Source organism: Cricetulus griseus, chromosome 3 (genome assembly GCF_003668045.3).
Source record: "Cricetulus griseus strain 17A/GY chromosome 3, alternate assembly CriGri-PICRH-1.0, whole genome shotgun sequence".
Lineage (NCBI taxonomy): Eukaryota > Metazoa > Chordata > Mammalia > Rodentia > Cricetidae > Cricetulus > Cricetulus griseus.
Window position 1 is genome coordinate 270,054,414 of NC_048596.1, and position 11,418 is coordinate 270,065,831.

The following is an 11,418-nucleotide window of genomic DNA, read 5'->3' on the forward strand; positions in this document are numbered from 1 at the left end:
CACACTCCACTCAGAGGGCAAAATGAGCAGTGTGAAACATTACAGCAAAAGATAATGCAGGTTTATTGTCTGGATCATTTTGCACCTCTGATCTCTTGTCTTTAGAAATTTGTCTCCTCTGGAGATAACTATGTAAATGGAGTCATAGAGAATTGGTTTTTCTGTAACTTATTTCTCCTATTGTCATGTACTCAGCATTCTTCCACAAAGTAACACGTGACAGGAGTGTGTTCCCTCTGGTATATACATAGGTACCTCATTTTGTTTAACTATGTATGACCCCTTTCATGTTGGAAGCTACTCTGGGTGTAGCTGTCTGTGGCTTCTCTGAAACCTTCCTGTTCTTCTGGGTGATTCCCCCAGAAGTGGTTTTGCCTGATCATAGGGTCTTCTAATTCACGCTTTTAAAATGGAACTAACACAGTATCCCCTATTTTGTTGAGGTCATATAGCCCCAGCAGCAGTACACAGGGGCTCCAGTTCTCCAACTCTGCCAGCATTACTTAGTGATTTCTGTTTCGATAGTAACCATTTGTAGGTGTAAGGATAACAAGATGTAAGTTAACAAGGCTGTGTGTACCTGCATGCTTGTTGCCATTTGTGTATCATCTTTGGAGAATGTTCTTTCAAGTTTCATTTTTTTAATCAGAAGACTTTTGTTGTGGTGGTTGTTGTTGAATTGTTGTAGTGTAACAGTTTGAAGAGTTTAATGGTGATTGTTTCAGACTGTTGCAACTGACCATTAGGGAGCTACTATTTGTAGACTTTGTAGTGTTAGGTGAGTATCTAGAATTACTGGGGGAAACTCAGAATTCTCTGTTAATATCACATCACTATGAGGCTGGATCTCACATAACTGGAAATACGATAGCTTGAATGAAATTGTTTTCCAAAACTACATATTAAACTAGATGGCTTTAGCATTTAAGAATGTTTGCTGATAACTTCAAGAAGACCACACATCCACTGAACAGCACAGGCATCCCACAAATGCTGATCACAACAGCTCCACGGGATGTGACACTCTTCTCTGGTCTCTGCATATATCCCAACATACGTGTACTCATGCACACACACACACACACATAAATACTATCTTTTAAAAACATTTTTAACTAGAAATTAAGGTTTGCAAAATTGTGAATTTTTTTTTTTACTTTTAATAAATTTTTATCAATTGCTGGCTTGAAGAAACTGTTGATGTGTATATGCTTGCTTTATGTTTTAAATGTCCTGCAGGGGAGAGATTTTGTGCTGTTGCATATGCAAACAGGTTGTGTGTCCTAATTAAACTGAGTAGCAATATACTTGCCTAGAAAATCTGAATTTCTTTTCCTTTTGATTTTAATAGAGAAACTGGATGAGTGACTAGAAAGGATATGTGATTATTCTAAAAGATACTTACTAGAATGTGAGGACTGGAGCGACACCCTCAACCTGTCTAGTAGTAAAAACAATACACAGAAAGGCTGGCAAGTCTTCACCCGTTTTTTTATACAAATGGGCTCTCTGATGACACCACACGTGCAGCCTGAAACTGCTCCAAGTGCTAGTAACAGGGAGAAGGCCTACCCAGACACTTACAGATCAGCAAGTCCATAAAATGAGACAGCGTTAGGTAACAAGGACTGTTAACTGTGAACAGAACAGCACAAGATGAGGTTGTCATGTGCCATTGTCCTGGTTGTCCTGGTGAGCTCTGGGGACCGTGTTGTGGAAATAACCTGTCTCCTGGAGAGGGAAGGAAGTTTGTCTGGGTAGATGGGGCATGCTTTGAAGAGAGGAGGGACTTGAGGGGCTGAAGGATGGTGACAAGGTGGGAACATTTTAAGTGACAGTTTTCTGTAGATAGCACCATGATCACTCTGGTGGCTATGGAGAATAGACTGTAGCCATAAGAGTTAATAACTGTTCCCAGAACACGAAAATAAAGTGATGAGACGTGAACATCCAGTTTCTTTTAAAACAATAATAAAACATATGTTAAGGTTACTTTCTTTGTATTTTTATGTGAGGGTAATAGAGAGTTCAGAGGACTTCATCAAGTGTTAAAAGGAAGGGGCCAGCACCTTGTGCTGTGTGTGGAAACTGTTTTTCTTGTCTGTGAGACTGATGTTAACTTATAACTTAAAATAACTGCTAACTAAGCAATAACAAAACCACTTAAGACCTGTGGTTTAGATGTAATACTGAGAAACTGAGTCCAGAAAATAAGGGGCAGATTTCTTCCTGTTTAGCTGCACCTGTGTGCCAGCCCTGGCATTTGGTTTGGTAGTTGCTTGCCTTAGATTCCCTGGCCACTGTCCTGTTTACTGATACATCACATGGTCGAAGCTCGTCCCTTTGCTCAAGTATTTTGCTCTCTTTTAATTCCAGCTACATCTCGGATCAGCGATGCACATTTAGCGGACACAATGATTGGCAAAGCAGTGGAGCACATGTTTGAAACAGAGGATGGCTCTAAAGATGAGTGGAGAGGGATGGTCTTGGCACGGGCACCTGTCATGAACACATGGTTTTACATTACCTATGAGAAAGACCCTGTCTTGTACATGTACCAGCTCTTAGATGATTACAAAGAAGGCGACCTCCGCATCATGCCCGATTCCAGTAAGTCTGACACAGCTTTTAGTTTTGGTGATTTGAAAGGAATTAGTGTTTAAGTACTTGAGTAATGGGTTTGCAGATGTGTTTTAGGGTTTTTGTCTATACAAACAAACTTTTCCTTGTGAATCTTAGGTGATAAAATGTTAGATCACTTGGAAAGGTTATTTTAAACTTTTAGAAATAGTACAATGGATTCTTTTATTAGTGGAAAGTATGTGACCATGTAGGGAATAAAGTAAATCCATTCCATCATTTTTAGTAGCTGTTTTCTCATTGCCAGTCTGGTTTTACCTACTCTGTCCTGATTTATTTTGAAGTTGTTCGCCTACAGTGATAATTTAATCTGTGACTAATGGACTAATATTGGTTTCAGATAACGTAATGGGGGGCTTGAGATACAACTCAGTGCTAGAGAGAAGGGCTCGCCAAGCATGGATTGAGGCCCTGAGTTGAATCTCTAGCACCACAAAAGCAAAGCAGAACTGGACTGGGGAGAGAACTTTCAGTGGCAGCTAGACTAACAGAGTAAAACTGGTGGTGCAGTAGGCAGTGGGTGAACTGGTTTATGAACCTAGTTTTTGTTCATTGAGAAAGTCTCATATAGAAGAGGTTGGCCCAACTTACTTTATAACTCACACTATCTTGAACGTAATCCTCCTGCCTCAGGCTCCTGTGTACATGGAGTTTCTTTTCAGCCTGGTCCCACAGCCGTTTAGCCCCAAGTGAATATACAGAGGCTTATATTAATTATAAGCTGTTTGGCCAATGACTCAGGCTTCTTATTGGCTAGCTCTCTTAATTATTAACCTATTTCTATTAAACTATGTATTGCCATTAGGCTGTGGCTTACCAGTAATGCTATGGCATATTGCTCCTTTGGTGGCTACATAGCATCTCCCTGGCAGCTCCTCTCTGTTTTCCTCTTCCCAGCATTCCTAGTCTGGTAGCCCTGCCTATACTTCCTACCTGGCTACTGGCCAATCAGCATTCATTCACCAACCAATAAGAGAAACATATATTCACAGCATACAGGACATCTCCCATCATCTCTAAATAAAAAGGGGAGGATTTAACTTTAATGTAGGAAAATTATATATAACAAAACAGTTACCAAGCAAGAACTATAATTACAGTAGTTAGTCCGTTAACATTTGGTAAAATTTAAAGAAAATATTCTATCATCTATCCTACCTTTTGAGTCTAAAGTTTTATGTGCAGCTGTGGCTCTTTTTTACATGGAAATTCTTGTCTCACGTTGGGCGCCATTTGTAAACCGAGTTCTTAATTGGTCTAGATAATACTCTACAGTCCTGGGGTTAGCAGGAGTGCGCCCCTATGCCCAGGCAGGTTTTGCTTTAAGCAGCAGTTTCACTTTGCAGTATTTTACATCAACCCAGGACTTTTAGTGTGCTCCAGGTAGGTGTGTGCTCATTGAGGAGGTTGGCTTCAGAGCACTGCTCCCTACCGCCTCTCACCCCACCCCTAATTTCTGAGAGGTACATCTTGATTTTTCTACTGAGTTGAAGATAACCTTGAACTCCTTCCTGATCTCCAGGCTTCCACTATGCCCACCTTTTTTATTTCTGATCTCCCTATCCTTTACTCACAGCCCTAAGCAGCCAGTAATTTTATTTCCTGTTGTGGACTTCCATGTGAATGGATTTTTATGGGGCCTTTTGTGACTAATTTATTTGTTTGTTTGTTTGTTTCACATGATTCCAGTGTTTCCTCATGTTGAAACAAGCTTTAGGATTCATTCTTTATAAATAGTGTTCATGTATAATTTATTGTATGTTATTATACCATATTTCATTTGATTCGCTGTTGATTCATATTTGGATTGTGACTATATTTTATTTACTATGGATATTGATGCTTTGTAAGCATTTGTATCTGAGACTCTCTGTGGGTATTTGTGTTTTCATTTTTTCCTTGGTGTGTAGCTTGAATTCAAGTGAAATTGCTGGGTCTTGCACCCCAGGCAGGTTTCATTGTTCTACTGGACCTCTTCACGTTGCCTTCACCAGTGGGTGAGGGAGGGTCTGCTTTCGTGTTCTCACCACTGCTCTCTTGTTTTTAGAATTCATTGGAATAGTTCTTCTAGTGAGGATGAAGTAGTTTCCTGTGTGGTTTGCTTTGTTTCCCTAGTGACTAATGGTGTCACAGGGATCCTTTCGTGTGTTTACTGCCATTTGTGTATCTCTAGTGAAATGACTGTTTAGAGCCAGCATTCTAGATACTAGTCTTCAGTTAGAAATCAGATTTAGTGATGTTCTCCTGGGAGCTGTCTTTTCACTTGGCACTGTGCTGGGAGTTGCCGCAGAGTCTTGCTATGTTGTTTAGGCTGGCCTGCAGTTTACTATATAGTCCAACAGGCCTCAAACTCTCCATGTTCCTGCATTGGCCCCAGAAGTGCCAGCACTACAGGTGTGCACTGCCATTTCATCTGTTTCTTTTATTACTTGTGATTTTGGTGTCTTAAGAATTGCAAGTCTTGCAATTGGATTTTTTAAAATTATTATTAATGTGTGGTATAGTGTGAAGTGAGGATATAAGAGGTCAGCTCATTCTTTTTCATGCAGCTCCTCTTGGACTAAGCACCATTTGTTGAAAAGACTATTCTTTCCTCCATTGAATGGTGTTGGCACCTTGTAGAAAATCAGTTGGCCGTGGATATGTGAATGTATCTGGCCCCCAGTTCTTTCTGTTCACCTGTTTCTAGGTCTGTCATTCAGCTCCCACACTGTCTTTATTACATTGCTTTGTAGTAAGAATTGAAGTTAGAAGTGCATCTCAGGACTGTCTGGGCTGTTCTGGCTGTCTTGCAATTGCATATTTGCTGATTTCCGTGAAAAAGTCTGTTGGGATTCAGAGTTAGCAGTGGTGTTTTCTGTCTGCATAGTATACTGCCCTCTCATGTTGGCAAAGAGCAGCAAGTCTTCCAGTTTGTGAGTAAAGATTTTTTTTTTTTTAAACTTGGAGTTCTGTGATGCTTTTCAGCCAAATGGAATTGTTTCCTTAATGAGGTTTTTAGATTAGCCTGTTCATTTAATAATTAGTTTTTGTTTTGTTTTGAAATAGTGTCTTGCTATTTAACCAAGACCTCAAACTCAACATTTCTTACCCTGGCCTCCTTGGAGCTAGAACTGTAAGCATAACCTTCCACATCAGCCTAACCCTGTTCTAAAAGACTGTTTTCTCAGACACATGGACCCTTGCCCTGAGACATTGTGGCTAGCAAATACTGTTGTGGTGTGACAGTCATTTCTATTTCTTTAAAAAAAAATCCTTCCTATGAAGAAGCTAGCTAGTTAAGGAACTTACTGATAGGCTCATCTGGCCTGGAATGACCTTTTCTGGTTTTTTTTTTTTTTTTTTAACTAAAGTTTGTGTTCACTTTTACAAAGAAACTTGTTTGAATATTCTTGTTCAGAAGAGTGTTCTTTAAAAGCATTCCCCAACTATAGAAAAAGGTCCATGGAAGCAAGTGCTGTTGAGCTAAGAATAGAAGTGCGAGTCCTTTACACATAATGCTGCAACTTTTCCAGCCACTCCTTGGTCTTTTCATGCCTTTGCAAGCTTCTTAATTTCCTGTCAGTTGTGTGGAAGTTTGTCTCCCATGAGAATAGTGCTGGCATTGTAAGTTCTGAAGCAGTCTCACCACTGGTTTGACCAGTTCCTTTGCTGGCTGAGTAAATCTCAATGGAAGTTTAGACTCCCAGAGCCTCTTTCTGTCATATCATGCATTGGGAATTCCTTCATAAACTCGGAAGTTTCTGTGCAAGCGTGTGGTAATAGGACAGTGCTGCCTGAGGGAAGAGAATTTTTGAGGAAAAAGTACTTCTTTTTTCACTTTCTGGTTTAAAAGAACATGTGCAGAGATTCAGTTGATATTGTGTGTTTGTTCCAGAGATGACTGTAGTGGGTCACAGATTCTCATTCAGTTAGAAGCTTGCTAAGTTGAGGTAAAGACGTTAATGTAGACCTGTCACATGAGCCACACTAGGAAGCTGTGCTAGTAGACTCCTTCCAGTTACGCCGAGGTCGTGGAGGCTGTTTGTACACCTGAGACATCTGGCCAGCCCAAAGCCCATCTGCTCCTCTAAAAGCTCGCTGCTTTTCTAAACCTCTAAGGTGTGCTTTAAATAGTCTTGTGACTGCTTTCTGCACTCACCCCACTTTTGTTTTGTTTTGGTTAGTGGTGGCTTGTTGTCATTCCATGTGTTCCCAGAGGTAACTGCAACTGAGGTGCTTGTGGGTGGGTGGTACTAGATACCTGTCCACCCTTAGGGATCTGTTTTTCTGTTTTCCTGGCCTGGGTGGATCCAGTTCACCTAGTGCTTACTTGTAAAACAAGGAGAATTTATTTCTTTTATTCTGAAACTGGGTAGAAGAGGTTGGAATGCATTGAAGCTGAGGATCAGGAGCTTTCAGACTCTCGGGTAAACCCCAGTGATGCCTCTGCATTTTAACTGAGCAGCATGGTCTCAGGAAACCCTGTAGGAAAGTACTTGAAAGCCATTTAAACTTAATTTTAGATAATTGCATTTATAATTTAATGTGATCCCAAGGAGTTTGGGTTATAATTTTTAAGTCAGTCATATATCTGTCTAGATGCGGTTCTGCAAACCATGTGAGTGGTGTTTTGCTTAAGTACATCTTGGCTGTTAACTTCTGGACTGCCTTTGGCTGTTTGGGTGCTGCATTCTCATAGATGACTGGCTGGGACATTGACCATGTGCCTGAAATATTTACAGAGTGGTCTTTAAATCGAGTGTTGACTACATCATAATGAACTCAGGATATTTTAAAGTCTTTATGATTGCTGCTAAATGTGGTATATCTAAATACTGACTTGATTTTTTTTTTTTCTTTTTTTCTTAATACAGATGATTCGCCTCCAGCAGAAAGAGAGCCAGGAGAAGTTGTGGACAGCCTGGTAGGCAAGCAAGTGGAATATGCCAAAGAAGATGGCTCGAAAAGGACTGGCATGGTCATCCACCAAGTAGAGGCCAAACCTTCTGTCTATTTCATCAAGTTTGATGATGACTTCCATATTTACGTCTACGATTTGGTGAAAACATCCTAGATGTCATCACAAACTTTGCCAAATTTGTGGAACTATTAAATGTATAATTTGTAGACATAAAGACTTGATTGCTTTCCAGTTTAATGAAAGCTTAGATGTCCCTGCGAACCCACAATCTCCACCAGCAGAGCTGGTGTTGTTCTGAATAGTGCAGACTGATTCGAACACAAGGCATCTGGGAAGGGAGTCCTCCCTCTTCGGAGCATCTGTGGGGGGTCCTCCCTCTTCAAAGCACCTATGTGAGGGGGGTCCTCCCTCTTACAAGAAGGCTGTCTGTTGGGGGTTACAAGCAAGGTGGTAAAAGTTAAGCTGGTATCATAGTCCTTTAAATCTGGATAAGTTGTAACCATTTCCCCATCACTTTGACACACTGTCTTATTCTGCTGCCACAATGCAAGCATAGTTTGTTATTTTTGTTACTGCCTTTTTTGAAAGATTATGTATCTATAGCTACCTGTCTAGATCTGCATCTGTGTGCCTATGTATATATTATACACACACACAGGCACTCACCACTGGCGCTCCCTTCCTTGTGGAGTGGGGTGGAGGGTGATAATGTTTTCTCCAGTTCAACAGGAGTGCTTGACCCAAGTCAGTCATATTTATAATATGCCTGCTCTTTGTTTAAAATTAAATTTGGGCACGGGAAGCACACAGGGACATTTAGGTTTTTTCAAATATCAGAATTCAGAGTACCATTTCAATCTGGAGGCTTTTAGCTATGAATCCAGGTATAAATTAGCCATAATCAGTCAACGACCCACAGTAGACTTTAGTAAACTGTTGAGAAATCTGGGTAAAAGGCTGCCTTCAATTCTAAGCTTTGTTTTCTGTGTTTTGGTTTTTTGTTTGTTTGTTTGTTGTTTTTTGTTGTTTATTCTTAATCACGAGTACTTTTTAAAATAAAGCCCAGGTTCTTGGTTCACAAGGAATAACGTAGGATGTGTTTTTGGATAGCACGTTGGTATGCTTCCAGCCATCAGGTTTTTAGTACATGGATTTTAAAGGCAACAATGTATCAGTGATTTGTGGATGTGGTAAATTCCTGCAAGAACAGTGCATTGGTATTAGAAATGTAACTTTAAAATATGGCATTGTTGCCTTCTGTTAAGTTCTCTGGGGCTTTTTAATTTTTATTACTATTATTGTTAATGTGTGATTATGGTCAGAAGGCCTCTTCTCCCCTTCCCTACCTGCTCTCTCTCCCCTCTCCCCCAGTGAATCTTGGGCAAATATGGCTAATTGCCTTGACCGTGTTGTGGCAGTGTCTGTTCTAGCTCCAGGTGTGCTGTTCATGCCGGTTTATTCCCTCTGTGACCCTGGGTTTTGCATGGACATTATGTGTCTCTGTGGAAGGCTGTCGTGCTAGTCAGCTTGTGGGTGAATAGCAGCTCTTGGCCGCTGAGTGCATTGCATTCCTGGTTTGTTCCTATAAGGTTGTTTGAAGCTGAAATGGAACTGAAAATGTGGTTGGTTGACTAGCTAAACATCTGCTTGCTCTCACTTCGTTTCAGAGGAACCCTGGTGGCCGGTCAGCTGGGAGAAAGATGGTTTGTAAAACCAGTCTCTTGTAGAGATTGGAAATCTTTCTATAGCTGGACAGATTTGAATACAGTCAAGCATATACTAGAGCTTTGGCCTAGTTTAGGTCTGCTTACCTTGCCAGGGCTCTTCTGATGCAAGAATCATTCCATAGTTCAAGGAGCATGTTACTGGATACCCATTTAGTCTTCACAGAGGCTGACTGCCTCATGCTTCTGGATGGTCACAACTGCTCACCGTGTGAACACAGTACCTCAGTTCTGTCCCTGGCTGCAATCACTCTGTGCTCATTGTTTTCCCAAAGGGACCCAGGGACAGCTTCTCAATGCAGTGTGATACACCCTAGTCTTCGGTGCTTCTGGTGTGTGTGACCAGGTGTCGTCCTGCATGTAAATCTCAGAGCTGAGTCTTGACTCGTAAAGCCCATCCTGACATCTGTGGCACAAGTGGGCCAGTGTGTTCTGCATGGACTGACAGTGTAGAACATGGCATGGTGACTGGAAAGTAAAGTTCCCTTTGAAACGAATGTCCCAAGGGCTGATCTGTTAAGACATGTCTGCCATTATCTGATGCCTTGCATTGTGGTTTTCTGCAAGCAGCCCACGTTACTTTGGTTACCTGTGAACTCCTGGTCCAGAGGAATGCAATGTGATGATGGTGATGACTTTGATCACTGTTCCATTTATTGCCTTTATGTAAGGCTGAGGGAAGGGGAAGGTTTTTATTTGTTTGTATTTTTATTGTTTTTCCATCCCTGCCCTACTCTTTTCTTTTGGTGGCTTCCACCACCCTTAATGGTGACTGACTCTCCTCCTGAGCCTGCCACCTTGGGCTTCCCTTGGGCTCACAGTTCAGATCTGCATGCATTGCTTGCATTGTTCTGGTATCTGAATGTTGATTCCTCATTTAGGAGTTCAACATTAATTTCCAAAATTATCATGGGGCTTGTGGCAACACAAGGCGTGAATCTGTGTATAAAATTTATTGGCCTTCCTCACTTACCTGCTCTAGTATCGTATCGTGTGTGCGTGCGTGTGTGACGTCAGGCTGCCACGTAAACTTCAGAGAAGAACCTTAAAGCAGACCATCCTTTTTTGCATGCTCTCTTCTAAGTAGAATGTTCAATGTAACTAAGTAAAATTGCATGTTAAAGAGACTTAGGTTCTTTCTTTCTTTCTTTGGTTGGATTTGCTTTTGGTTTCCTGTACATTTGCTTACTGTGCTGTTCTAGTGGTTGTAGGGTAAAGACGCGCTGGTGAAGCAGTCTTAGCGCCGACAGACGGTGACTCCAGTTGTATATGTCACGCAGCGTTCGAAGGGACTGTGCACGCTCTAAAAATCACAGTTGCTTCTAAGCCAGATTTCATTTCTTTCCTTGTTTTATGTGCCAAACCCCGAAGTGCATTGGGCCTGAATCTCTGAACACTGTAGACCCATTAGAAAGAAGACTGCTCTGATTGTCACAGATTGTAGTGCCTGAAAACTCTTATGCTGATGGTTGAAGAGATGAAAGTCCTCCAAAGATGACACAGGAAAAATTACTCACAAAATAATCATGGCTGAAATTTCTGTGTTGCTTGGGGATGCTGCGTTCTCCGTATTCTCCATCATTGGTGCAGTTCGAATGAATGAGTAAAGTTCAGAGGTCTCTGTGTTCACATTTAAAACTAGATAAACGACCTCAGTTTTTGAGCTTGAATTCATTTTTAATTTTAATTTTATTTTATACAACGTGTAGACAGTTCCCTGTTCTCTGCATTTAGAAGTATACACAGTACAACTCTGTTAATTCTGTAAGTAATTTTTATAATTATGATGTAACTCTATCCTTCCTTAAAACATTCAAAATAAACCCTTTATGTGCAACTTCTGACTGTGAACTGTGTGCTGCTGTGTTGACTCTCTCTCTGAAAGGGGTCCTGAAGTCATGACATTTCCACACATGGAAATGTCAGCTTTGATAGAAACAGAAGACAGTGGACAGCAGAGGAAGGCAGAGTTCAGCAGTCCACGTGTCTGCTGCTATATTTCTGATTTGGTATTAATGAGAAATGTTAGTTAACTGTGACTTTGAACTTAAAGTGTTTATCATATATAGAACTCAATAATGTGTGTGGGGGGGTATTTTCATACCTACCCATCATTTGATTGATTGCTGCCTATATATAGTGCTTTCAGCA

The 11,418-nt window shown here is 40.9% G+C and overlaps 1 protein-coding gene across 5 annotated transcripts in view; it reads left to right on the top strand.

Moving 5' to 3' along the window:
• Positions 1–11,108, top strand: part of Spin1 (spindlin 1) — a 50,822-nt gene extending 39,714 nt beyond the window's left edge. For all 5 annotated transcript variants that reach the window (XM_035442969.1, XM_027409917.2, XM_027409919.2 and 2 more), the window contains exons 5-6: positions 2,377–2,610; positions 7,497–11,108. In XM_035442969.1, the coding sequence (XP_035298860.1) occupies positions 2,377–2,610; positions 7,497–7,696 (434 nt within the window). In that variant the 3' untranslated portion in view covers positions 7,697–11,108. The remainder of the gene's footprint in view (positions 1–2,376; positions 2,611–7,496) is intronic.
• The last annotated feature ends 310 nt before the right edge of the window (positions 11,109–11,418 follow it).